The sequence below is a fragment of the Citrus clementina genome, unplaced genomic scaffold (assembly GCF_000493195.1).
Source record: "Citrus clementina cultivar Clemenules unplaced genomic scaffold, Citrus_clementina_v1.0 scaffold_3, whole genome shotgun sequence".
In the NCBI taxonomy this organism is placed as follows: domain Eukaryota; kingdom Viridiplantae; phylum Streptophyta; class Magnoliopsida; order Sapindales; family Rutaceae; genus Citrus; species Citrus x clementina.
The window spans coordinates 3,362,568-3,390,436 of record NW_006262339.1 but is presented as its reverse complement, the minus strand read 5'-3'; the positions used below and the strand labels follow the sequence as shown (position 1 = coordinate 3,390,436).

The 27,869-nt window shown below is 37.9% G+C and overlaps 3 protein-coding genes across 5 annotated transcripts; 2 read left to right on the top strand and 1 right to left on the bottom strand.

The window, feature by feature from the left end:
• Positions 1–13,074: 13,074 nt before the first annotated feature.
• Positions 13,075–17,543, top strand: LOC18046968 (LRR receptor-like serine/threonine-protein kinase). Its single transcript, XM_006439817.2, has 2 exons — positions 13,075–16,349; positions 16,837–17,543. The coding sequence occupies exons 1-2, from the start codon at positions 13,496–13,498 to the stop codon at positions 17,334–17,336; spliced, it is 3,354 nt and encodes a 1,117-aa protein (XP_006439880.1). The 5' UTR covers positions 13,075–13,495; the 3' UTR covers positions 17,337–17,543.
• Positions 17,544–18,726: 1,183 nt separating this feature from the next.
• LOC18048255 (cell division cycle protein 48 homolog) lies at positions 18,727–23,375 on the bottom strand. Of its 2 annotated transcripts, none has more exons than XM_024187917.1 (9): positions 23,122–23,375; positions 22,471–22,670; positions 22,160–22,388; positions 21,282–22,048; positions 20,951–21,172; positions 20,586–20,657; positions 20,207–20,488; positions 19,379–19,738; positions 18,727–19,263 (listed from the first exon to the last, which is right to left on the bottom strand). In XM_024187917.1, exons 2-9 carry the CDS (start codon positions 22,651–22,653, stop codon positions 18,970–18,972), a joined length of 2,409 nt encoding a protein of 802 aa, XP_024043685.1. In that variant the 5' UTR covers positions 22,654–22,670; positions 23,122–23,375; the 3' UTR covers positions 18,727–18,969. The 2 variants fall into 2 exon arrangements, with proteins under 2 accessions (XP_024043685.1, XP_006439879.1); XM_006439816.2 differs by having other exon boundaries at positions 22,471–22,636.
• Positions 23,376–23,571: 196 nt separating this feature from the next.
• Positions 23,572–27,545, top strand: LOC18048254 (jmjC domain-containing protein 4). Of its 2 annotated transcripts, XR_002906360.1 has the most exons (10): positions 23,572–23,894; positions 24,276–24,446; positions 24,611–24,773; positions 24,951–25,068; positions 25,286–25,355; positions 25,451–25,531; positions 25,898–25,954; positions 26,077–26,188; positions 26,309–26,960; positions 27,114–27,545. XR_002906360.1 is itself a non-coding variant. In XM_006439815.2 (9 exons), the coding sequence occupies exons 1-9, from the start codon at positions 23,682–23,684 to the stop codon at positions 26,773–26,775; spliced, it is 1,452 nt and encodes a 483-aa protein (XP_006439878.1). In that variant the 5' UTR covers positions 23,572–23,681; the 3' UTR covers positions 26,776–27,049. The 2 variants fall into 2 exon arrangements, 1 of the variants encoding a protein (XP_006439878.1); XM_006439815.2 differs by lacking the exon at positions 27,114–27,545 and having other exon boundaries at positions 26,309–27,049.
• The last annotated feature ends 324 nt before the right edge of the window (positions 27,546–27,869 follow it).

Sequence of the window (27,869 nt, the reverse complement as noted above, 5' to 3'; positions counted from 1 at the left end):
ATCCATAAAGAGGAGGAGGCTGCAACGAAAAAAAAAACAAAAAGAAAAACGAGATTCCACTAGAGAAGGAGAGAAAGATCTCATCCTCTAGGGATTTGTTAAAGAAGAAATGAAAAGCTTCTAGAGGAAATTTTTTTTTTTTTTTTTGGGAAAGATCTAGAGAAAAGTGTCATAACTAAATTACTGAAAAAAAAATGGAAGATAGTTAAATTCAATAAGAGAAGAATTTGATTAAAATAATTTTTTTTTTAATTTAAAGGGTCTTTGGAGAGAGAGCTTATTTTTTGTTCATAATATAAGTAAATAGTTTGGTGTTTAAAGAGTAAAATTATATGAATATTTTGCTCACGCTTTAATGTATTATTTGTTGACTATCATTCTATTGACCTCTATGATTGATTCGTAACGTGTATTTAAACTTACGAAAACCCCATGATCAGTTCACCGCGTTTGGATTTGTAGCACATGCTGATTCTGCATTTTTTTTTTACTTGCTATACGCATATTGCCGATCGAGGTCAACGTCCGACCCCAATCTATCTCCCTCTCTTTCTTTGTTCTCCCGAGAAACACTGTTTCTCTTTTTTAATGAGACTTTTAAGTTTAAATTGAGAATGGCCTCGATTATGCGTAGTTATGCATGCATGGAAGCAAAATGTATGTATGTGTCAATCATGTCCCGATTGAAAGAGTGAATGTAAAAGAAAGCAAACAAAGACAATCATGTAGATTATACTGTCTTTTTTTTTTTTTTTCCTCCTTTGTAATATTAATTAATGGTTTCTTTGGAGCCGAAAGAGGAAAAGCAATAAGGCCATTAACCTTGAAAGACGGGAAGAACATTCCAAGGAACAAGGGGTGCCATTAGTTTGATGTCAATTCAAAGCAAAAGGAAACCACTCGGGCAGTAGCCCGAGTGGCCAGGGCTGCTGCCCTCCAACTTGGAGGGCAGCAGTTCGAACCCCCACAAAAGCATTGTGGGGGTATTTCCTTCCTCAATTAATTTGAGTGAAGGTAGTCTTCTCCCTTACCCATGAGTGAGGAGTAGACATCCCTCGAATATTTGTGAGGGTTAAAATTTGGGCAGAGCTCCATTAGCATTGATGTCAGTTGGTCCCAGTAATAGTCTGATTTGTAAATATCAGTAATAGTCTCATGTATATGAGTTGTAATTTGAGCAATAGTCTCATGTAATCAAAAAAAAATTCAAAGCAAAAGGAAAACCAACCCACCGAGCACTGCAGCACATGAAGCAAATAGCATTGCGCATTGGAAACCCAAAAAAATAGCTTCCCAAAAGCCCTTAATGTGAAATTCAATAATAACAAATCATATAATACATATAAACCAAAAAAAAAAAAAATCAAGTACGTGTGTGTGCGCGCGCGCGCGCGCGCACACGTATACCTTTTGGTTATATTAAATTCGTGGGATTGTATCTAACTATCTATCATCCAATTGTGAGGCATCACTTGTTTTTGGGCCTACATTAGCCGTAATTAGCAAAAGCTTCTTGGTTTAAATCATGATGTTATAGTTGACTAAACTTTTATTAGAAAAGCAATTTCCATTGGGATTTTCCCTAATAGTTAGTTAGTTACTCAATAATTGCTCAAAAGCTAGCATTCAATCAATGAAACTATTCCCTTTATCAAAATGCACGAGTGTTGTGGTACCAAGTAAAGATGAACATATTGCATATAAGAGAGATTTGGAATCTGGAAAATAAATGTTGATTTGATATAATGATATTATTGATCAATTTGCAAGTACTGTTTGGATTATTAAAGATCTTAAATATATCTAAATCACACGATCTTGCATGTTTCGTTAGATTATTAATCCATCTATGACTGTTATATAAATCACTAACATTATTAATTGCAATCTTCTTGATTTAGTCAACCAAAAAAAAAAAAAAACCTTATCCATGATCATGAACTAGCGATTTGGTCGATCTAATATATGGTTCAAAGATTCCAAATGTTTGAAGAAAAGGAAACTCAATTATTTTTATCACTAGTGTTCTGTTTGCTTCTTGAATTGGGTTTTGTTGTTCACTATTTAGGCGTTCATACATTTTAAGTCTGAATGATTTTTTGGCAGCATAATCTTAAACTTCGTTACTATTTAACTTGTTTACCACCCCCATTCAGCAATAAAATTTTCTTTTTTTCCAATAAAAAATAATAATAATCAAAGAAGTAAGGTTGACAAAAATTACAACATCTCACAATTCACCAAATTAGGGGTGGATACTGGATACGTACATATCCGCATCTAATTAGGGTTTATAGGTGGGTTCATTCTTGCAGTAAGTATGTCAAGTAGTATGCTCGAGCGGAAACTTATTTTTCAATAAATATTGAAGATTTGCTTGATCTTTCCTGCGGTCATGTTTTGATCGGATCAGATAAGAAAGACCAATTATTTATGAAATACATGGTTGGGTCAAGTATTGCGGTGTTATGATTTTCTTCATACGAAAATAGTTCGATCCAGTTTAGTTTGTAATTGAATTAAATCATTGTTTTTTTAGAAATAATAATTTGAACCGAACCATATCGAATTGGTTCAGTTTAGTTTTTTTTAGTTTCAAATTGTAATTTCCTTCGCATTCTCTATTTTTTGTAGTTTTCAATTTTTTTCTCATATAAACAAATAGACTTTTGCTTAATTTTAAGAACCAAACTAAACTGTTGGTCCGGTTCTTTTTTTTAGGACAATGATTTTTTTGTCCATCCCTATTCTTAATAAGAAATTAAAAAAAAAAAAAAGTAAAAAAAGGAGAAGTTTATTAGTCTTCTATAATTTTTTTTCCGTAAGATTACAGGATAACTTTGAAAGGGCCAGCGCAAGAAAGGAAGTAGAGTAGCATTAGGTAGAACTCTCTATTATTCTTTGATTTGAACAACTCTTTCACCTCATAGTCTATTCTCATCTCAAATCATAGCTACTTCTTTTAAGATCCAATCGTGTAATTATTGGTACCAAACAAAAAGCGACATCCGTACAATCATATTAGCTCAGCCCAAAAATATAATATATATATATGGGTTTAATTACAGCTCGAAGGTTGGAATACGTTTTTATAACTACATAATTAAAATTATAATATATGTTTTATTATTTATTATTTTTCATATGTAATCGTGATTTATGTTTTATTTTATAATAACTCTAAGATAGTCATTATCTATATAGCACAAACTACAAAATAAAATGAAATTTAGGATATGTGTATATGTGTGCATGCACGAAAGGAAACATCAAATATAGTAGCTAGCTAGACAATTGCTGTGCTTATGCTTTTGCCACTTGTGACTGAAATCAAGAGAAGAGGATTGCTGTGACTGAAATTTAGGATATGTGTATATGTGTGCATGCACGAAAGGAAACATCAAATATAGTAGCTAGCTAGACAATTGCTGTGCTTATGCTTTTGCCACTTGTGACTGAAATCAAGAGAAGAGGAGTTACCGCAATCTGTAAAGCATATAAAAAATGGATAATTGGTTAAAAAGAAAAATTTTAGAAATTGAAGGATAATGCAGTCTAGGCCACGCGTCATTCACATAAGAGAGGGTCACTTTTTTTCTCAGTTCCATCTCACTTAGTTTCCATTTCCAAAAGAATTCTGATTTTTATTGATCAAAAATGAAAAAAAAAAAACATTGTAGATTTTGTTATGGAATATATATCGATTTCATTCCTGCATTAGATTAAAAAGTGTATGGCATACAGTTTCTTGAGATTGAAAAGATGTATTATAAATAAATCAATTAATTTGAGTTGTGCATTTCATTTACATTTATAAATTAAAAAGTATAATGCAAATTGAAATTACTTCCACCGGACAAAAGTGCTCACTTGTAAACTATAAATGGCACATCAAATCAAGGACTAAATGAGAAAATGCCTAAAAAATTTACAAACAAAGATTATTTATGCTTGCAAAAAATTATACTCAACAAAGAAAATAAGAAAAAGCTGTTATGAATCTAAATGTAAACTTTTTTTTTTTAAAAAAAAAAGAAACTCTAGAGAAACACATTATGAGGCTTGATATAACACACACGATGTACCGGTGTGTATATGAGTCAATAGAACATGACTAACAATCTACTAAGTTCCATCCTAGTACAATAGATGCCCCTAATTCCTAAACCACAAAAAACAACTCAATTGAAATTAAAGTAACATCAAACACGTTGGTCTTGTTAAAATAATGAACACACACACACATGTAGGTGCCTTATTCCAAAAGGCACCAAACTATGTCACGCGTCCATTCTGTTAGATAAAAGAAAATATTCCGAGAAAATAACATCTAAATTATTTCCGGGTAAATAACATCCAAGCTATTTCAGGAGAATAACACTTAAGGAAAATTTATTCTTGAGCTTAAAAAAATGGCAAGAAGAGAGAATTAGTTTGGCAATCCATTAGTCTAAAGAAATCACGCCCAGAGGTCATACGACTAAGGAAACACACATGACCATAATAATTCCTTAAATTATATTCACCTCCACTTGTATAGAAATAATGGGTGACACATGTTCTTAGATTGAGAGTTCAAGACAAAACCCTAAATCTGCATAACTCATCATCTATAAATAGAAACCATGTCTAAAAAAATGGGGATATTTCACCTTTTGTTCATATTGAGAGAGAAAAACTAATATTTTCTATTTTTTTAATCTTAATTAAACCTTAACTTGGATGTCGGAGTGTCTTTTTCAAGTACTTATCTCTCCGAATTTGAGACCAAAGAATTGTTAGGAAATTGGTGGGTGAAGCAGACACGCAGCTAAAGTAAAATTGTAAGAAAATAAAGAACAAGCACAAAAGAATGGACACCAGAAATTACGTGGTTCGGCTTTTAGCCTACGTCCACGGGCGAAAACAGAAGGAAATATTTTACTAGTGAAATAAGGATTACAAGTATTGTAATATTTTGGCTCACAACCCAAAACCCCAATACACCCAATCTCTCACTCACTAGACTCTCTGCTCTGCAAGAATTATTTCTCACAACTCTCGACTCTCTCTAAATTACTCTCTGAATAATGGAATTGGATGCTCAATGAAATGGGAAGCTCTCCCTTTTATAGCCAAAAAATGGCTATTAAATTAATAATAATTTTTCCTTGTCAAAACCGTGTTCTTCATTTTCTTCTTTAAACTGCTTCTTTTTCCATTTCCTTTTCAAGCATTTCGGCCAGCCCATTTTTTCTTCTTCAAACCTTCTAGATGCTGCAGCTTCTTCAAACCTTCTAGATGCTGCAGCCAATAATTTTGACATTCTCCCACTTGGAGATTAGATTGAAAAACAATCAATCTCCACACCATCCTATCTGCTTCGCCATAATCATGTTGCCTACGTTTCTGCTAGGCCACAGGAGGATCTACTCCAGACAAACTTATCAGTATTTATCGGCTTGGTCAAAACATCTGCTAGGTTCTCCTTCGTATGGATTTTCTGTAAATCCACACTTCCATCTTCCACTACTTCTCGAACGAAGTGATACTGAACTCCTATGTGCTTTGTCCTGGAATGAAAAGCTGGATTCCTTGCAATGTGCAAGGCACTCTGACTGTCACAAAACACAGGAATTTTCTGTTGTTTGTGCCCGAGCTCCTCCAATAATCTTTGTATCCAGATAGCTTCCTTGCAAGCTTGTGTAGCTGCCATGTATTCTGCTTCTGTTGTAGATAAAGCCACAACGGTCTGCAGTTTCGAAACCCAGCTTACAGCTGCTCCCGCAAGTGTAAACACATAACCAGTAGTGGATTTCCTTTTATCAAGGTCTCCTGCAAAATCTGAATCCACATAGCCCCTGACAGTAAACTCTGACCCTTCATAACATAATGCAACATCTGAGGTTCCTCTGATGTATCTCAGAATCCTCTTCACAGTTATCCAATGCTCTCCGCCAGGATTCGCCATGTATCGACTGACTGCTCCCACTGCTTGTGCAATGTCCGGTCTTGTGCATATCATAGCGAACATCAAACTTCCCACTGCTGATGCATACGGTACTCGAGACATCTCCTTCCTCTCCGCTTCATTGCTAGGACACATACTTGAGGATAATTTGAAATTAACAGGAAGTGGGGTAGAAATTGACTTACAATCTTGCATGTTGAAGCGCCGCAAGATTTTCTTCAAGTAATTTTTCTGAGAAAGCCAAATCTTCCTGTTATTTCTGTCTCGGTGAATTTGCATCCCTAGAATCTTGTTTGCTGGTCCCAAGTCCTTCATTTCAAACTCCCTAGCCAACTGTGCCTTCAATTCTTGGATTCGATCTTTGTTGGGACCTGCTACCAACATGTCATCCACATACAACAGTAAAATGATGAAATCATTATCTTCAAACCTCTTGTAATATGTACAATGATCTGAACTGAGTCTGTTGTATCCAAGGCTCATGATGAAGGAATCAAATCTCTTATACCAACACCTCGGCGCCTGTTTGAGACCGTATAGAGATTTGTTCAACCTGCAAACCAAGTTCTCCTTTCCTTTTTCTGCAAAACCTTCTGGTTGGAGCATATAAATTTCTTCTTCAAGTTCTCCATGAAGAAATGCAGTTTTAACATCTAACTGCTCTAGATGTAGGTCAAATGTAGCACACATTGCCAAGACTATTCTGACTGTTGTGAGTCGAACCACCGGAGAAAATATCTCGTTGAAGTCAATACCTTCTTTCTGAGCATATCCTTTCACTACCAGTCTCGCACGATACCGCTCCACTTGGTCATTGCCATCACGTTTGATCTTGTAGACCCATTTGTTTCCAATGGCTTTTCTTCCACGTGGTAGTGGTACAAGTTCCCATGTCTTGTTCTTGTGTAGAGCTTCAATTTCTTCCTGCATTGCTGTCATCCACAAAGCAACATCTGAGCTGTTTAAAGCTTCATGGAAAGTTGAAGGCTCTCCATCCTCTGTTAGAAGACAGTATGCAACGTTGATCTCTGTGACATACTCCGAGTGCCACGTTGGCGGTCGTCTCTCACGAGTTGACCGACGTGAAATACTAGCTAGGCAACCCAAGAGGGGGGGGTGAATTGGAATTTTAAAAATTATCCTAGGCAAACCACACAACAATTTAATCTAATGCCTTAATAAATTCGAAAACAATAAATTTGATAAAAGCACAATAATAAATGAGTAAGGGAAGAGAAAGCAAACTCAAGGATTTTTACGTGGTTCGGCTATCCCCGCCTACGTCCACGCCTCCAAGCTCACCGGGCTTGAGGATTTCACTAAGCTAGCCTCCCAAGGCTTCAAACGCTTACAATTGACTTCAAGGTGTCAATGAACCTTTACAACAAGAGATTATATCTCCAATCTCTTCACCCCAAGTGTTTCCCACACTTGTACACTCACAATTTGATGAGAAAAGAAAATTACAACAAAAACTCTCTTTAAGAGTGGATATACAAATTATAGCTCAATGATGATTCAACAAATGATGATTTACGAAATGGAAGCTCAATATATGTTGTGTGCACTTGTTTATACTTGCTTGAGTTACCAAAAATGAATTGGTTTTGAGTTTATATAGTTTGAACTCAAAAACTAGCCGTTACTAGCCGTTATGCACATTTTTTGTCGTAACCGGCTTGCCGTTTATGGACATCCGGTTAGCCGCTTTCGTTCTGGTGCTTACTGCCCCGAATCCGGATTTCCGATTTTTAGAATCCGGTAAGCCGTTTTCGTTCTGGATGCTTACTGCCCCGAATTCGGCCTGCCGTTTATCAGTATCCGGTAAGCCGCTTGCTACAGTAACTGCTACAGTGAAACATTTCCCGAAATTTACAGTTTGACCCCAAAACTTTATAAAACTGTAGTATGGCCCAAAACGTTATGAAAGTTTGCAAATAGGTCCAATTTCAGAATTTTAAATAATGCTTTCTCAATCCCACAACTTTCTGAAATTATGACTTCGCCCACACTTTATGAAATTATATAATGGCCCAAAAACATTTAAATAGTTTCAAATAGGTCCAAATCCGAAATTTCAAGCACTACTTGTTTATTTCAAAGTTTTCAAAATTCTTTCAATTAAACCATAAACTTTGAAAAACAACCAATTTCATAAAATCATTTTTCCATTAAATATGAAACATTTATAAAGTGAAAATAATGATTTATTCAAAAGGAATAAAAACAATCAATTGCATAAAATCATTTTTCCATTAAAATATAAAACATTTATAATGTGAAAAAAAATGATTTATTTAAAATATATTTTTCAATAATTTGAGCTTAAAAGATTAATCATTCTTAATCTTGTTTGTTATCATCAAAATCAATATTATGGAAACATATATGTTAACACGACGAACTTCTGGAGCCTCGGACTCAACTGGTTCTTGTTCCTCGTGCTCTGATGCTACTTCAGAAGAATCTGAATCTTCTGGATTATTCTCGACATATACCGGCACAGTCTCTGACTTTTCTTTTACAGTGCCATCATCTTCATCTTTTCTTTGCAGTTGATCTTCTACAAAAATAACATCTCTGCTGATGACGATCTTGTGGGCAGTGGGGTCCCACAGACGATACCCCTTTACTCCATCAGCATACCCCAAGAAGATACATCTTCTAGATTTTGCATCCAGCTTTGTTCTTTCTTGGGCATTGTACATCACGTACACAGGACATCCAAATGCATGTAGGTAGGAATAATCAGCTGGCTTTCCAGTCCACATCTCCATCGCTGTCTTCAACCCAATAGCTGTAGATGGCGACCGATTTACTATATAACAGGCAGTTTTGGCTGCTTCTGCCCAGAATGAATTGGGTAGACCAGCAGTCCTCAACATAGCTCTTATTCTTTCTGTAAGAGTTCTGTTCATCCGTTCTGCCACTCCATTTTGTTGAGGAGTGTATGCCACCGTGAACTGTTTCTGAATACCTTCTTGCTTACAGAAAGTAAGAAACTCGCCGTCTGTATATTCTCCACCATTATCTGTCCTCAAGCACTTGATCTTTTTACCAGATTCAAGTTCCACCCGCGCTTTGTATTCTTTAAACACAGGAAATACATCTGACTTTTTCTTAATTGGATACACCCAACATCTTCTGGAATAATCATCAATGAAAGTCACCATGTACTTTGCACCTCCCATGGATATATCCGGTGATTCCCAAACATCAGAATGAATCAAGTCTAGAATGCATTTACTTCTAGCAATAGATCTACTGAATTTTAATCTATGCTGCTTACTTATAACACAATGCTCGCAAAATGGTAAACTTACCGATTTGAGCCCCGGAAGCAATTTTCGCTCAGAGAGAATCTTCAAGCCTTGTTCTGACATGTGGCCGAGTTTGAGATGCCACATCATCGTTGATTCTTCTCCATTTGACGCGACACACGCATCAGCCTCCTGTAGTGTTTCTCCTTTAAGCATGAATAAATTAGCACCAATCTTTTCTGCCTTCATCAATACAAGCGCGCCTTTAACGATCTTCATAATTCCATTCTCCACATGAGTTTTGTACCCATGACTATCCATTTGTCCCAAAGACAATAGATTTTTCTTCAGGCCGTTGACATGTCGTACCTCTCCAATTGTGCGAATTGTACCATCAAACATTTTTATTTTGATAGTACCAATACCAGCGATCTCCAAGGCATGATCGTTACCCATATATACAGATCCTCCTGAGATAGGTTCATATGTGTGGAACCATTCTCTCCTAGAGGTCATGTGCCAGGTAGCTCCTGAGTCTATAAGCCAGACATCAGAAAGTCGTTTTCTGCCTTCTGAAACAGTTGTTGCCTCACTGTAGAGAATTTCGCCATCATCTGAGGTACTTGCTACACACCCCTGAGCATTTGATGACTCAGGTTCTTTGCCCTCTCTTCTCTTCTGATTACTCCAACACTCCTTCTTGACGTGCCCTTTCTTGCCACATTTGTAGCATTTAACATTCTTCTTACTTCTGGATTTTGATCTACCCTGATTTTGACTCCCACTGGGGCCACGTTCCGTTGATCTCCCTCTCGTCACTGATAGCGCCTCTGCTTGCTGCGAACTTGCTTGTCTGTTTTCCTTATTTTTCCGTCTGCTCTCCTCATTTAATACGGAGGCTGCAACATCGTCGAAAACTAGACTCTCCACTGGATTGTTGTTCGTCAGGTTGATGATGAGTTGATCATACGAATCTGGTAGACTTTGAAGTAGAAGCTCTGCACGTTCATTTTCCTCTATATTATGACCCAACGTTGTGAGTTGTGAAAATAGAGTCTTCAATGTGTTGATGTGGTCGGTCACCATTGTAGATTCCGCCATTCGAAGAGTATAGAGTTTCCTCTTCAAGAAGATTTTATTGTGTAGTGACTTGGCCTCGTACAATTTTGTGAGAGTATCCCATATTTCCTTCGCCGTATTTTTCTCTGCCACACTGGATAATACTCCATCCGCAAGTGCCAAGTGTAGATCAGAAATGGCATTGCCGTCTACCTCGTTCCACTTGTCATCAGTTATCTCCATGGGCCTTTCTTCAATTGCTGCCAAGCAATTATTTTTCCTCAATACAGCTTTCATCTTCATTTTCCACAACGAAAAATTATTTCCATTAAATTTCTCAATTTCATACTTTGCCGCCATTTTATTGATAAATACTGTACACAAGCTAGTGTACCACCTTGAATAGTTGTGAGTATGTGTGAGAATGCACACCAGGAAAGTTCCCAGGAAAGACTGGAGGGGTCACAATGGTCCCACTTAAAACCCAGACTCCTTAAGCTCTTATCGCCTTTGTGACAGAACTTTCCTAGACATGTACAGAATCACACAGTTGCTTTACTCACACCACTATTCCCTGCTTTGCACCGCAAAATTCTTGGATCGCTTCCACCGTTTCACGTGAATAGTACCGTATACATGAATAGTACCGTACACCGTATACGTGAATAGTGTCGTACTCCGTATACGTGAATAGTGTCGTACTCCGTATACGTGAATAGTATCGTATACCGTATACGTGAATAGTGCCGTACACCGTATACGTGAATACGTGAACAATTCCTGACTCCAAAAATACAACCAATAGCTCTGATACCACTTGTTAGGAAATTGGTGGGTGAAGCAGACACGCAGCTAAAGTAAAATTGTAAGAAAATAAAGAACAAGCACAAAAGAATGGACACCAGAAATTACGTGGTTCGGCTTTTAGCCTACGTCCACGGGCGAAAACAGAAGGAAATATTTTACTAGTGAAATAAGGATTACAAGTATTGTAATATTTTGGCTCACAACCCAAAACCCCAATACACCCAATCTCTCACTCACTAGACTCTCTGCTCTGCAAGAATTATTTCTCACAACTCTCGACTCTCTCTAAATTACTCTCTGAATAATGGAATTGGATGCTCAATGAAATGGGAAGCTCTCCCTTTTATAGCCAAAAAATGGCTATTAAATTAATAATAATTTTTCCTTGTCAAAACCGTGTTCTTCATTTTCTTCTTTAAACTGCTTCTTTTTCCATTTCCTTTTTCAAGCATTTCGGCCAGCCCATTTTTTCTTCTTCAAACCTTCTAGATGCTGCAGCTTCTTCAAACCTTCTAGATGCTGCAGCCAATAATTTTGACAAGAATCATGACAAGTTCTCTACAAATAAAAAAATACGTACGAAGATAAAAAATATAACACCTTCAATGCACACACATATATAAAAACAGCTAGGGGTTTAAATTATAATTTAACTGAAAATTCTGAAACTTCTTTGAAATCAATTGATCAAATGAGGCGCACCCCTAGAGTCTATGCCTATGTGTCTAGAAGTAATGATATCTAAGAGAGAATTAAAACGATAATGTTAGTGGTGGGAGATGTGTAGGAACGCAACTTTTTGATGGGGAGTGCTTGTCTCTTCCATTCTCATGCCATCAACAATAAAAAAGACTTGACACCAAGCGCTGTCCTGCAAAATCGCTGGCTGGTGGCTGCCTTTGCCCCGATTTAATTTTACTAAACTCTAATATCTCTTTCTTTCTCTTTGTCATGTGCAAGCCCTCGTGCTTTGATTCCTGAATTAGACATACTCGTAAGATAATTTGAGTTAAATAATAAAATTAATAAATATCAAGCACAACAGTAAAGTCACGAGGCAGGCATTATGCGTGGACCGACGCTGTATGTATGTATGCGTGTATAAAAAGATCATCAAGTAAAACCAAATCCTCTTCTTCACGACATCACGTGATGTCTCATATTTCATTTTTTTTCTTCAAATCAAAAGCATTAATGGGGGATTCTTACATAATGAAGTAAAATAAATGGTACCTGATTCGGTGGGTACCAAATAAATCTTGAATTTTATCATTGCATTTGCATTTTGATATGTTATTCGCAAATGGGCATGATTTATAACAACTAATAATGTAAGATTCCATAGTACAATTGTACAGATGCACATAGTGTCAAAGGTCTCACCATCGTGTAATGAGTGGGGATATTGAGCAGGCTAACATATTGTCGAGCCGATAATAATATATTTAATTTGGTTTAGATCTGAATCTGAATAAGCATTAAGGTTCTGTTTTGGATATGAATATTTGAGATCCATGTATGCTCCTATCCAATACTGTTGAATGAGGGCTGCTGCTGCCAGGCGCCAGGCGCCAAGTTCCTCTTTTTGGTATTTTATTCCTTTGTAAAAAAATTTGCAGATTTTTATTTCTGTTTTTAAAAGGGTGGTTTTGGACTTTAAACCAATGCCAGTATGCTCTTTTAATTATATCTAATAATGCCCTGCCAAGGCGAGTAAGCGTTTGGGTCAAATTTCTGGATCCCAATTTTTGAACTTGATCCTATTAATTATAATTAACTAAACAGACTCACCCAAATCCTGTCAAGACAAAGTCCCTTTAGATTCCTTATTGCTAATTGGGCAAACAAGGTGCAACTAGCAACATCAATACAGTGCCATTAAGCAAATAATTTAGAGCAATTCCTTTTTGTTTCTTATGTAAAATCCAAGAGAAAATGCAAGAAAAATTTTGTGCTACAAGGCCACATCCACATATGTAAAAGAGATAAAAAGGTGGATACTAAAAAAAAAATACAGACAAAAGTCCCTTAACCCGCTCAGTCACTCATCTCAACTCTCTCTCTCTCTCCCCTCGTTCAAATTAAAAAAAACAGTTATTTGCTCTTTCCCCCCACCACTCCGTAAACAACTGTTAAAAAAGTTAAAAACACCCCCATCTAATAATATTCCATTTCTCCCTGCACAAACATCATGGCCAAGCTGTTTCTTGGATCCGGAGTTTCTGGGTTTCTTTCATATTAATTAGTAAATTTTATGCACAAATAAAAAGAAAAAAGAGAGACATAGCCCTCAAGACATGATTTGGTTTCTATTTCTCCAATTGTTATTGTACCTCCTCCCTAGACTCGTACCCTCCCATCGTGTTGGTGTTGTGTTGTTCCTCTCATTGGGGTTTGTAGCACCAGCATAATAGCTGTAATGCCTGTATATTATCCATGGACCCTCTATTCTCTAATCCTTTCCTTCGTCGTCGTAATTATAATCCTCTTCCCTCATACACCTTACGCAGTTAACCGACAAGGTGAAGCTCTTCTTTCATGGAAGAGAAACTGGAAAGGATCGGATGACGGGTTAAGTAATTGGAGTCCTAGTGATGAGACTCCATGTAAATGGTTCGGTGTGTCCTGCAACTTGAACAATCAAGTAGTGGGATTGGACTTGAGGTATGTTGATTTGCTAGGACATGTCCCCACTAATTTCACCTCATTATTGTCCTTAAACAGGCTGGTTCTATCAGGAACCAACCTCACCGGCTCTATCCCAAAAGAGATTGCCTCGCTCAACCAATTGAACTACCTCGACTTGAGTGAAAATTCCCTAACCGGTGAAATCCCAAGAGAGCTTTGCAGCTTGCTCAGGCTTGAACAACTCCGTCTCAACTCCAATCAGCTCGAGGGCGCCATCCCAATCCAAATTGGGAACCTCTCCAGCTTGACACAGCTATTTTTGTACGACAATCAACTCACCGATGCAATTCCTGCAACGATAGGGAAGCTCAAGAATCTTGAAGCAATCAGAGCTGGCGGCAACAAGAACCTTGGGGGCTCCTTGCCTCACGAAATTGGTAACTGCACCAATTTGGTCATGATTGGCTTAGCAGAAACAAGCATTTCAGGCTTCCTTCCGCCAACCCTCGGCCTATTGAAAAGGCTCCAAACTATTGCCATCTACACAGCTCTCCTATCCGGCCAAATCCCTCCGGAACTCGGAGATTGCACCGAGCTTCAATACATTTACCTTTACGAAAATGCCCTCACCGGATCAATACCAAGCAAATTGGGCAACCTCAAGAATCTTGTTAACTTATTTCTCTGGCAGAACAACCTCGTTGGGATCATTCCTCCGGAGCTTGGCAACTGCAGTCAACTATCAATCATTGACATATCGATGAACTCATTGACCGGCAGCATTCCTCAAACACTTGGCAATCTCACTTCACTGCAAGAGCTCCAGCTCAGCGTCAATCAAATCTCGGGCGAAATTCCGGCTCAAATCGGAAATTGTCAGAGACTTGCTCAAATTGAGCTCGATAACAACCAGATCACGGGAGCCATTCCTTCCGAATTTGGTAACTTGTCAAATCTAACTCTACTCTTTGTTTGGCACAACAGGTTGGAAGGGGAGATCCCACCCTCCATCTCCAACTGTCAGAATCTGGAAGCCGTTGATTTATCTCAAAACGGCTTAACGGGTCCCATCCCTAGAGGAATCTTCCAGCTCAAGAAACTCAACAAACTGTTGCTTCTCTCCAACAATCTCTCCGGCGTTATCCCGCCAGAAATGGGCAACTGCTCGTCTTTGATTCGTTTTCGAGCGAATAGCAACAAGTTGACCGGATTCATTCCTCCAGAGATCGGGAATTTGAAGAATTTGAATTTCTTAGATCTCGGGTCAAACCGGTTGACCGGGAGCATACCGGACGAAATAACCGGGTGCCGAAATTTGACTTTTCTTGACGTGCATTCCAATTCGATTGCTGGAAACTTGCCAGCAGGTCTACATCAGCTGGTTAGATTGCAATTCGCTGATTTATCGGATAATTCGGTTGGAGGGATGTTAAGCCCCGATCTCGGATCGCTAAGTTCGCTCACAAAACTCGTGCTTAATAAGAATCGATTTGCCGGTTCCATCCCGAGTCAACTCGGTTCATGTGTGAAGCTACAGTTACTCGACTTGAGCAGCAACCAGCTCTCAGGGAATATCCCGGCGAGTTTGGGGAAGATCCCCGCGCTTGCAATTGCTCTCAATCTGAGCTGGAACCAGATTTCCGGGGAGCTACCGGCGGAACTAACGGGTTTGAACAAGCTTGGGATCTTAGACTTGTCGCATAATGAACTATCCGGCGACCTGGATTTTCTAGCGGAGTTGCAAAATCTCGTGGTGCTCAATGTCTCGCACAACAACTTCTCGGGGCGGGTGCCCGACACGCCTTTCTTCGCCAAGCTGCCTCTCAGCGTCCTCTCTGGAAACCCTTCCCTCTGCTTTTCTGGAAATCAGTGCGCTGATTCCACTTACAAAAAGGACGGAGCGTCTAGGCACGCGGGGGCAGCACGCGTGGCCATGGTGGTTTTACTTAGCGCCGCGTGCGCGCTCCTCCTGGCGGCTCTCTACATTATCCTCGGACCCAGAATACGGGGCCTCAGCGGGTCCCATCACAACGAAGGTGATGAAGACGTGGAGATGGGACCACCTTGGGAGCTAACACTGTACAACAAGCTTGACTTGTCAATTGGTGACGCGACAAGAAGCCTGACAGCTGGCAACATCATTGGCCAAGGTCGATCCGGTATCGTTTACAAAGTAACTCTGCCTTCGGGATTGACCGTCGCGGTCAAAAGGTTCCGCGCGTCCGACAAAATATCAACCGGAGCATTTTCGTCCGAGATCGCCACGTTGTCAAGGATTCGTCATCGAAATATCGTTAGGTTATTAGGTTGGGGTGCGAACCGGAAAACAAAGCTCTTATTCTACGATTACATGCCGAACGGCACACTGGGCATGCTATTACACGACGGGGAGTGCGCAGGATTACTGGAGTGGGACACACGGTTCAAGATAGCGTTGGGCGTGGCCGAGGGCCTAAGTTACTTGCATCATGACTGTGTACCGGCTATCTTGCATCGGGATGTGAAGTCCCACAATATCTTGTTAGGGGAACGGTACGAGTCTTGTCTGGCCGACTTTGGATTAGCAAGATTAGTGGAAGATGATAGCGGTGGTTCATTTTCGGCTAACCCGCAATTTGCTGGGTCCTATGGCTACATTGCCCCCGGTGAGTTTTATTTATTTATTTATGATTATCAATTGTGTTTTCTTTAAACGAAACGATTTAGTTGGCAATGTCCTCAAGCTACAGTGAGCGACAATATTGATAACGGCAATAACAGCGTAAGTTATATATGTTAACAAATAAGGTTACTGGTTAAGACTATGATGTGAGATTTTAGGAGAATAAAGTTTTCGAATTTGTTGTTATTAGGTGTTACGGAAATGATTGTTAGGTGTTAGGTCAATTATCTCTAATTCTAGCTGAATATGCTGGAAATAACAGGAGGACACGAGACGATGTGACACAAGAGTAATCATGTTATGTGTATCCGGAAAGAGGTCAATAATAACAATAAAGTTGCTCACAACTTTATGATGTGAGTGTGACAGGATATGAAATGAAAATGTACGGCTGAATGTTACAAGTAAATATTGCTAATGTGAAAACTAGATGTATGTTTAACACAGTTCAAATGATTCTTCATGCACAGAATATGCCAATTTGACGAAAATCAGCGAAAAGAGCGACGTGTACAGCTACGGAGTGGTGCTTCTAGAGATAATAACTGGGAAAAAACCAGTGGACGCATCGTTTCCAGATGGGCAGCACGTAATACAGTGGGTCAGAGATCATCTAAAGAGCAAAAAGGACCCAGTTGAAGTACTTGATCCGAAGCTGCAAGGCCATCCGGACACACAAATACAAGAAATGTTACAAGCACTAGGGATCTCGCTACTGTGCACGAGCAATCGTGCGGAAGATCGCCCGACAATGAAAGATGTGGCCGCACTATTGAGGGAAATTCGACAAGAACCCGCCAGCGGAAGCGAGGCCCACAAGCCAACGGCTGCCAAAAGCACTGACACCGCATCGTATTCATCGTCGTCGGTGACCCCAGCTCAACTGTTACTCCTCCAAGGCCAAGGGTCTTCGCATTGCTCACTTGCTTATTCATCTTCCTCTGGTAGTTATATCTCAAGGAATCAGTGACGATGTGAATGTGATGGAAATTATATTATTCCAAATATCGCCCGTTAGGAGCAGGTTGATAAAATAATTAAAAAGGGTAGTCGAGTCGGGGGAGGTATTGTAAAAAATGTAGCAATGTTTTGGGTACGTGGCTTCATTAATTACTAGATGCATGGCAACATGCCAACAGCAATGTATAGCAACTTTGAGTTAATTGGTGCTAGTGAATGAGACCATTTCTTGAATATATGCTCAACTTATTGTTAATTATTACTTCTTAATTATATTTCCAACAAAAATACAATAATATTTTCGACTACTTGTTGTTTTTCGCTTGAATCACAAGCAATGGACAGGAAAATACAATAACGATTCAGTTAATTAAAAAGAAGAGAAATTAACAAGTTTTGCAGGGTGAAAAGGGCGTTTTCGAGGATGATTTGTTTCTCTCGCCTCTGGGGATGTGAAAGGGATGAAGAAAAAGAAAGGAATGCATGTGTGTGTGGCTGTGGGATTAATGATTGGGGCTTGACAATATGACGTCTCCATCTCCATCATTTTATTTATATCGCATTATATTTATTATTATTGAATGTATCGCCATCGATTTATTTATTACGTATATTGGTGTTTCTAGCTAGGCCCCTACCACGTGAAAGAGAGAGACATATAATAATAATAATAATAATACAACGTACAAGAATCAAACAAAATTATGCTCATATATGAAATGCTAAAAAACAAAGCTCCTTCCAACAACTAGAACCAAAACCAATAATGGTCCCTTCCATTTCTCAGGTCTCAAACAAATGGATGGACGATGCATGTGTGTGCTGGTTGCTTTAATACTTTTCTTTTCGTAAGTTTAAACTCTTCAAGTTAATGTCTTTTTTTTTTTTTTTTATTTAGTTTGTTTCTAATTAATTTTCGTTTTTTATGGTATAAAATTTTCATATGACTTAGTTTCGGGTCATACTAGTTACATTTCAAATTGGAATGTTAATGTCTGGTGCCGACTGTACAAGATACATGAGTAATGAAGTGGTTCAGTTGACGCAAAACAGGAAATTTTGTTAATAAAGAAGTACACGGTTTCTATTAATTTGAGTGATGCTTCTTGTTGATTCCGCGCGTCTAGAAAAATAAATTCATAAAAAGACAAAGAATAACAAACGGATTCACTTTCAACCAAGCATTCCTAAAATATCATAATAATAACACATACAGCATTAGAAGATCACAGTAAGTTTTTTCGTCTCTCAATTCTTTCATCGTATTTTCCATTTATATTCCGTATTTCAGACATGCGACGACCGTCACGAGAACACGGGCTCATTCATCATGACGGTAGGAGCAAGTTAGTAACATGAACTATGAGAATGCTATAATCACTTCTAGGAGGCGAAACACCTAACACATTAATAGTCTGGTTGGTATTAAGATTCTAAATTTGAAATAGGAAAATTTCAACACCCATTGATACATTATGTTAAGTTAATACTATGAAATTTCACATAACAAAAAGCATGAAACTGAGTCAACACGAAAGTAGTATACACTAGTGTTCCTAGGCAATAATTAATTAATAATTAATATTCCCATGGCACTAGATGTTCCATTTACTGCAGTGTCTTCAACTTTCGTCGGTTTTAGTTCAGTTGTATAGATCATCATCATCAGCAGCAGCGGCAGAAGAGAATGGATCTGCAGCCCCAGCGGCGGCACTCTCGGTACGATCTGCAAACCGGAATTCGGACCCAAACCCACGAGATTGTTGCAAGGTCTGTGCAAAGAGCTGGTATTTCCGGATGTCTGCATCACTGACACTCCGGCGGGCATATTTCATTGATTCCTCAAAGTGTACTGCCTTAATCTCATCGACATCATCGACCTCATCTTCTTCCATTGCTTCAGGGTTCTCCATCTTCCTCCTCTCCCTCTCAATATCCTGTAATCCCCAAAGATTTTATTGAAGAATGAAATATTGACTACAAATTGTGGAACAAAGATTGGTAGCTACTATAAAAGTGCAATTCCAAAGTCAGCCAGAAAATCCCTCTCACCTTTTCAATATTTTCTCGAATTGCATATTTGCAGGCACGCTGACATACTTCAGTGATATCGGCACCACTGAAACCATGAGTATAACGTGCAAGAGCTGATAGGTCAACATCGGGAGAGATGGGTGACTTCCGTAAACAAGCTTTAAATATCTGAAGACGGGAAGCCTCATCTGGCAGGGGTATATAAATCAATTGGTCCAAACGCCCAGGCCTCAACAACGCTGGATCGATGATGTCAGGCCGGTTGGTGGCGCCTATGATGAAAACTGTTTTTTTGGCATTCATCCCATCCATTTCAGTTAGAAGTTGATTCAGTACTCTATCCGCAGCACCGCCAGCATCTCCAGTAGAACTGCCACGCTGAAGTTTGGAAGGAATAGAGTAAAGCAAACTATAATACCATTCAGCAAAATGCAGTAAAAGTAAACCGGTGACTAGTGAGTTGTTAGACCAATGAAAACTTGTGTTAAGCGCAAATATAAAGAGGCAGGGGCAATTTAGTAATTTTAGAGGCAGGGACAGTTTAGTAATTTTATTATTAATTAGGGTTCAGGTATAAATAAGAGATTAAGGGGTTGTTTAGGATTTATGTTGAGTTTTATCTAGTGTTAGGAACAATTAGGAGTTTTGGGAGAGATTGACCTACCTCTTCAATTGTAAGTCAGGATTGTTCTTTCTTCTGATTTAATCAATAAAAATCAGCCCTAATTTAACCCTAAGTCCTATCACGAGTTCTCTGTTTTTGAGTTTGCATAGATATGTAAACAGGCTGTTTCCAAAGATAACATTCAGAATGTACACAATTTTAGAAATTTTAAAGATAAGTACCTGAGTAGCAATAGAATCAAGTTCATCAAAGAATAGCACACATGGAGCTGACTGTCGTGCCTTGTCAAAGATTTCCCTTACATTTGCCTCACTCTCTCCAAACCACATTGTCAGCAGCTCAGGTCCTTTGACGCTTATGAAGTTTGCTTGACACTCGTTAGCAATAGCTTTTGCAAGAAGGGTTTTGCCGCAGCCAGGAGGTCCATAGAAGAGAACACCTTTAGAAGGTGACATGCCAAATTTCTCGAACTTTTCAGGATGCTCCACTGGGTATTGAACAGTCTATATGTCATTTGATTTCAGAAATTAGTCCACATATGGTAAAACAGGTTACCTGAAAGAGAAAAATTAAGGGAAAGCAGAAATTCAAGTCACAAACCTCTTGAAGCTCTCTCTTAACATTATCCAACCCACCAATATCCTCCCATGAGACATTAGGAACCTCCACAACCTAACAATCAAGAATATGCATTTATTATCATCGGGAATTATCAAAGGAACAATCAAGGGAAAATTGATAAAAACATGTATAAACCAATCACTGATACCACAACATATAACTTGATATTGTAGAATTGCATGCATGCGCAAATTTGATGCAAGTAAAAAACTTCCAAAATGATTGATTACTAAACCAGACTTTTCTATTTCTCTTTGGAGAAATAAAAATGTCAATGACCCCCAAACAGCAACAATTTACCCTAAGCAACTAATTTAGGACACAAAAAAAAATAAAACACTCACAGTTTCACGTAAGGCCGAAGGATTTGATGTCCCCAATGCAGTTTGGAAGTGCTCATTTGTTACAGCCATTGAATTCAACACCTCGGCGTCAATAGTCTCATCCTCTAAGTCGATGACATCCATTTTCTCCCTAATACACTGAAGGGCAGCCTCTGTACAGAGAGCAGCAAGATCTGAACCAACATAACCGTGGGTATCTTTTGCAACTCTTTCAAGATCAACCTGAAAAATTGAATCAATCAAGCATGAGCAATATTAGATCAAATAAGTGAGTTATTCATAGGGCCTTTTTTTTTAAAAAAAAAAAAAGAAGGCGGAGTTAGTGTCTCACATCTTCAGCAAGTTTCATGTTTTTTGTGTGGATCCTAAGAATTTCCAATCTTCCAACTTCATCGGGTACACCTATGTCAATCTCACGATCAAATCTTCCAAATCTCCTAAGAGCAGGGTCAATGCTATTCGGCCTATTAGTAGCTCCCATAACAATCACATGGGCCCGGGACTTGAGGCCATCCATCAAAGTTAGAAGTTGGGATACTATACGCCTCTCCACTTCACCATGTGTCTTCTCCCTCTTTGGAGCAATGGAATCTAATTCATCGATAAATATTATAGATGGTGCATTCTTTTCAGCTTCTTCAAATGCCTTCCTTAAATTGCTTTCACTTTCACCAGCTAACTTTGACATTATTTCAGGGCCATTAATCAAAAAGAAAAAGGCACCTGTCTCATTAGCAACAGCCCTTGCAATCAGGGTTTTTCCAGACCCAGGTGGCCCATAAAGCAAGATACCTTTTGGGGGCTTCACACCAATTGATTTGAAAAGCTGAGGGTGTCTAAGAGGAAGTTCTACAAGCTCACGGATTTGAGCCATTTGCTTTCTAACACCACCAACATCATCATAGCCTACTTCATTTAATCTCTCCTCATCCTCACGTTTGACAGGTTCGCCCTCACAGAAGATCTCAGTATCCGGTGCAACAACACAATATTCACCAGGGTCCGTCTCAATTACTTTAAATTCAACACTTCTCATTCCACCCCTGACTAGAAAAAGGTCGCCTTTCCTAACTGGCCGGTAAGATTCCATGAAATAAGCTGTTGAAATAGTAGAAAACCCCATTAAACAATAGAACTTAATAAAAACAGGACAAAAGGAGACATTCAACTATGGTAATTCTTGTTTTAAAATAAACAAAACATACTTACGCTTCAAATATGCATCAAATAAGTTTCCAGTTACACCCTCGATCGTATCATCAATGGGAAGGATGTGAACACGCCTTCCATATTTCACATCGGGGCATGGATGAACAGATACTACATCTCCAAGACGAACTCTAAGATTAGATCGTACAACTTTGTTCACTCTGACTTTCGACTCTTCACATAGTTCATCACTAAGAACAACACAAACTGTGTCTTTTCGCTTCTTCCCCTGAATAACAAAATGATACTCCATAAATAATGCTCAGAAGAAAATACAACTTTTAGCAGGCCAAATGGGAGGGTAAAGTCACCTTTACTAAGACAGTGTCACCTCGGAAAAACTGAAGTTTTTCCATAGTGTTAGGATGCATGGTGATAACAGAATTATCATCATTGATTGCTTCATCAACGACAAGACGGTTGGGAGACTTCTTGCGGTCCAGAATAGCAGTTGAATAATCTTTCTTACTACTTTTCCTGTTGGAGTGATTCATATAATAAGAACAAAACCCTAACAATACCCAACATATTCACATATTAGGTTTCAAAAGGAAAAAGTTTAAGGCTTTTCCAATAATTGAATGCTAAATCTGATTATATTATCGGTTTGCCCAATAATGATTGTCAAAATGAAAAACCCTAAAATTTTCACAGCTTCAAAACTTTTAACTTCCCTAAAGCCTAAAGCCAAGAACCGAAAACAGAGTGAACAGCAAAAACTGCAAAATTTAACATCTTAGGAAACACCGAGTAGTTCATAAAATCAGAACTTTCCACAAAGAAACAAAATTCAACTAAATTACACATAATAAACATAACACTATAACACTAGACAAATTTAAAGGACAAATAGCCATTAAAGTTGACGCAAAATCCATACAGCAAATCGAAGCATAAAGCCACTGATTTTATTTTTTTTTTAAGTTTAGGTTGGTAGAAACAAAGGGTTTAAAAGCACGTACGGGTCAGAGGAAGAAGCTGGTCGAGGCGCAGATGAGCTAGGATCAGCCATTTATTGGGATTTTGAATTTCTTCAGCAAATTGTCCCTGTTTTGATTTCGGGTTCCAAATCCAATGCTAAGAACTTTGTGAGCTAGAGATAGATCGATTGCACAAATATATATATATATATATAGATTCTATCTATTATAGAGAGAGCTAAGTGAAGAGGCAGTCTCTGTTTGGTATATGGAAACTGTACGAGGAAAAAAAAACAAGGCCCTGTCTGGCTTGATCAGTTTGAAAAAGAGTGGGACACGAGTTCGTTTCCGTTTGGTCGTTTCAAATTTACGTGGTGTTGTTCAAATGACTTCGCGCCACCTGGTCGTGCATCCAATTAAATTACCCAAGATGGCTCATTTAAACGACAAGTCGGTTTACGAAATTCTGGCCCAAATGAACGACAAGTCGGTCTGAACCAAACTGCAGAACTGAAATCTTACAAAGCAAGCACAAAAACCCCTTGTTCATTCTGTGCCCTGAGCTAACCCCAAAACAGAAAATAATAATAATAAAAAAGAATATGGGCATCAGAATTGGAGGGGGACAAATTGAGAAGTTGAATTGGAAAGAGTTGAGTTATAGTGAGTTTGTGGAGAAATACATGGCAAAAAATCAGCCGGTTGTGTTAACCGGTTTGATGGATGATTGGAGAGCTTGCAAAGACTGGGTCACTGAGAATGGACAACCAAACCTTCAATTCTTTTCTACCCATTTTGGTAAATCCAAAGTTCAGGTACTTACTTTGTTAATTGCTCAAGTTCTATGTATGTAACTGCTTCTTTTTTTTTTTGGTTGGAAAAAAAAGCTTGTTCTTGGATTCTATTCATTTGTTGTTAAAATTCAATCTTCCTTTCCTTTGCCTGTAATTCGGTCCAATCATGGTTCAACAGTTGTGTTATTAAACTCTCTTTCCCTTCCTCTTTGTTTCCCCTTATTTGTTTGAGGCTTTGATTTGAGTGCTAACTGAGTTCGGAGTGCGCAAAAAAGCTTTGTGCTTTGGAATTAAATTTACACATTATTCTATTTGTTGCTATGTTCCTGAGCTAAAATTGGACAAACTACTCTTTGTTTTTAATGTTCGTGTTAGTGTTTTCTGAATTTTTTGCACTTATAGGTTGCGGATTGTGGCATCAGAGAATTCACTGACCAGAAGAGAGTAGAAATGTCTCTTTCAGAGTTTGTTAAGAACTGGCTTGAGAACTCTATTATGGAGAATAGCAATGCTTCCACCAATGAGGCTAATGACAAGTCCGTGCTTTATCTGAAAGACTGGCATTTTGCGAAGGTATGAGTTATGGTTATTTTGATACTGTCCACTTTACCCCATTGTGGTGCATATCAACTTAGAGGCACTCGCCTAGCTTTAATTCATTTTATCTTGGTGTATATTCAAACATGTCTGGGCAGTGGTCTCACTACTTCTTTTATCCTCTTTATTCTAATTGTCAGGAATACCCGGAATATGTAGCATACAGAACCCCGCTGATTTTTTGTGATGATTGGCTCAATATGTATCTGGACCATTATCGTTTGCATAAGGATCCTGAGTCTTATCAAAAGGATAATGATATGTGTTGTTCTGACTATCGTTTTGTTTATATGGGAGCCAAAGGTTTGAGCATGGATATCCTGAATCTTTCTTTGTTGCTTTTTGGACTTGTTAGCTATAGATATGTTGTATTTGTGTTTGCTTGCAACATAGATACTTAGTTTCCCTTATGATTGGTTGCGTGCTTACCTTATGGACAAGTACCAAAGTTTATTGTCCATTTATTTATTTTTTCTGCAGGATCCTGGACTCCTCTTCATGCTGATGTTTTCAGATCATATAGTTGGTCAGCAAATGTGTGCGGGAAGAAAAAATGGCTTTTTCTATCTCCTTCTCAATGTCATCTTGTATTTGACAGGCAAGACTAGGACTCATTGGGATATTGAATAAATACATAGACCTCAAGTTGGGAGTTTTAATTTGCAAATGGCACATCTTCGCAATATTTCATAAATTTCATTTTCTTAGATGATATTTCTTACTCATTGTGTGCATATTATGTTATAATCGTGTACCTTTTGCATTTTGTATGTCTTAAGCCTTGTTGTCTAACTTGCCTGTATTATTTGATTCAGAAACTTAAAAGGCTGTGTCTACAATATCTTTGATGATGTAAGTGAAACTGACTTTCCTGGTTTCAAGAAGGTGAGTGACAATTTTTTATTTTCAACTTATAAATGTAGCTTCTCATTACAATACAATTGGTTTTATCAGTTCATGTGGTCATGTAATTGATGCAGACTCTCTGGTTGGAATGCACTCAAGAACAAAACGAGATCATATTTGTGCCCAGTGGGTGGTACCATCAAGTTCATAATCTGGTATTCCTCATTTGTTTGCTGTTCTTCGGGGGTAAATTACAAATATAGCTTCTTCTTGGGATTTCTCAGTTTTTACTAAGATAAAGAAAGCATGGAGCTGCTTTTGAAAAGTCCCCAATGGATTTGTTGAACATATAATTACTAGTTCTACTGTTAAAATAAAATTGAGGAAAAAAAAGAAAAAAGAAAGGCTTTGATATTTAGCCAACCCTCTGTGGTTTGTCAACTTTTATCTTATACTTAGGCTCAGATTTTTTGGCAGGAAACTGCAGAATACTAAAATTTTATTTATTTATTTTGTGGTTAAATGTGCTTGCTCGGTGAATGGCTATATTTCCTCTTTAACCGAATTCATGATGCTTTCAGGAAGACACAATATCAATAAACCACAACTGGTTCAATGGCTATAACCTTTCTTGGGTGGTAAGAGCAATACTGCAGCTAAGCAGTTCATTAAGTAAAACTAGCCATTGAAAGAAAATAAAGGTGACAGCTAGTATTTTACATCACAAAATATTTTTGATTAATTTCCATCATTCTCTCAGTGGGATTTACTGTTGAGGGACTATAATGAGGCTAAGGAGTACATAGAGGACATAAGGGACATCTGTGATGATTTTGAAGGTCTCTGTCAACGTAATCTTGCAGCTAACACAGGTATGTCATCAAAATTAAATGGATATTCTCTAATCTCTATACAGTTTCCAGTGCAATTAAATATCCCTTTTTTTTCCCTCTGACAGATAAAATGTGCACTGATTGTATCTTTTCTTTCAGGAATGAACTTTTACGATTTTTTTTCCTTCTTATCACGCTTCTCTTTGGTCAATGTGGTCATACTTTTTCACCTACGCAGAGACTATGAGAATCAAATTTGGAGTTCATCCCCAGTAGCTCGACACTTGGCATTGAATCTTGTATCTATACAGAAGATTGCATTGAAAATGAAAAGTGTCAATGATTTGGCTGGAAGTTTTGGATTTTTCATGTATTTAAAGGAAACTTTGGATGATCCCGAATTTCTTAAATTGTGTATGGGTTTCTGCAGAACGTATGGAATGATACACGAGGAGGAGAAATGGACTTGTGAGATAAAGAAAGCATTGATGCTTGATTTCGAGGATTATGATTCTTTGATATCTTCTCCTGAAGATCTTGTTAAATTTATAGACTTTGCTGCGGGAAAATTTAGTGGCAATTTTAGTGAGGAAAACATTTTGCTTTCTAGATTGGAAGATGGCTGACTTCTTTCAATCAATTATGTTTCATCATTGTCCTTCTGACGCTTCTTTTCTGTTTGGGTGTTCACAAAAATAGATTACAATATACAGGAAAGGTTTAATCACAAACTGTGAGGTTTCTGATTCATAATTGAAGATGAAATTACAACAGCCCAGATGTAAGGAAGGAAGCCTGTGTCTTGTCATGGGTAAGCATCACAACCGTTGCTGTATCCATTTTTGACAGGCTATGCTACATTAATCATTTTTCATTACAACGTCCACATGTTCTATCAAATATTGTATTTCTTTGTTTGCAATTATGTTATGGATGTTTAATGTTTGTGATGTTATTGCTGCAGTTGTTTAGCCAGTCAACTTCAGAGTTTCACTTGAAGCAAAACGTGGAATCATACAGATAGTTTTCAGAATTTTTTTAATTTGGAAAAAGCTGTGAAATTTAAAAATTATCTAATATTGTTCTTCTAGGCTTCATCTTTCTCAATGGACCATTTGTTTTGGAACCCAAGAAAAAGCACTTGAATTACATGAGAGACCAACTTTTGGTTCTAGGTTTGCTTTATGGTTGCTTTGATTGATTAGTCAGTCCCCCAAAGTTTTGATTTCTTTGCTTTTTATGATGAAGCATCTCTTTATCCTTTCCAGTTCATGTCAGTTCAGACAGGTGACAGAATCATCATAATTTTCGCCAAACATTCTCTCGTTAACCATGTGTAATCTGTTCTGCGATATTCCCCTGGACTCTGTAAATAAGCACTTGGGCTTATTTTTCAAGCGCCATTTGAGTAAAATTATTCCTTAAAGAGAATCTTAAAAAGAGACTTCGCTTTTTATTTTAAGAGTCTCATCAGGGTTATAAAAGATTCTTCAATTGAAATTGTTCTTCTCTCCTATCGAATAATATTATATTATTTTTTATGTCACTAAAAAGAGAAAATTACTGTAAATATGTCATTAAAGAATCATTTGACAGAGAGCTTATATTTTTAATAATGTATTATATAAATAAATAAGTATTTTAAGAACAAAATTAGATTTATTTTTTTTTGTTTTGGGGGGGGTGGATATTCGGCACTTCCACTTTACTGGCTCTGTTT

What these genes read in the sequence shown, in the direction of transcription:
- LOC18046968 (XM_006439817.2), top strand. Translation starts at nt 13,496, where the DNA reads ATGCCTGTATATTATCCATGGACCCTCTATTCTCTAATCCTTTCCTTC. An exon ending in CTATGGCTACATTGCCCCCG is followed by an intron (nt 16,350 to 16,836) that starts GTGAGTTTTATT and finishes CTTCATGCACAG; the next exon opens with AATATGCCAATTTGACGAAA.
- LOC18048255 (XM_006439816.2), bottom strand. Translation starts at nt 23,171, where the DNA reads ATGGCTGATCCTAGCTCATCTGCGCCTCGACCAGCTTCTTCCTCTGAC. An exon ending in ATTTGATGCATATTTGAAGC is followed by an intron (nt 22,049 to 22,159) that starts GTAAGTATGTTT and finishes CTATTTCAACAG; the next exon opens with CTTATTTCATGGAATCTTAC. An exon ending in CTTCGGCCTTACGTGAAACT is followed by an intron (nt 20,658 to 20,950) that starts GTGAGTGTTTTA and finishes CTTGATTGTTAG; the next exon opens with GTTGTGGAGGTTCCTAATGT.
- LOC18048254 (XM_006439815.2), top strand. Translation starts at nt 23,682, where the DNA reads ATGGGCATCAGAATTGGAGGGGGACAAATTGAGAAGTTGAATTGGAAA. An exon ending in TTGGTAAATCCAAAGTTCAG is followed by an intron (nt 23,895 to 24,275) that starts GTACTTACTTTG and finishes TTGCACTTATAG; the next exon opens with GTTGCGGATTGTGGCATCAG. An exon ending in TAATCTTGCAGCTAACACAG is followed by an intron (nt 26,189 to 26,308) that starts GTATGTCATCAA and finishes CTTTTCTTTCAG; the next exon opens with GAATGAACTTTTACGATTTT.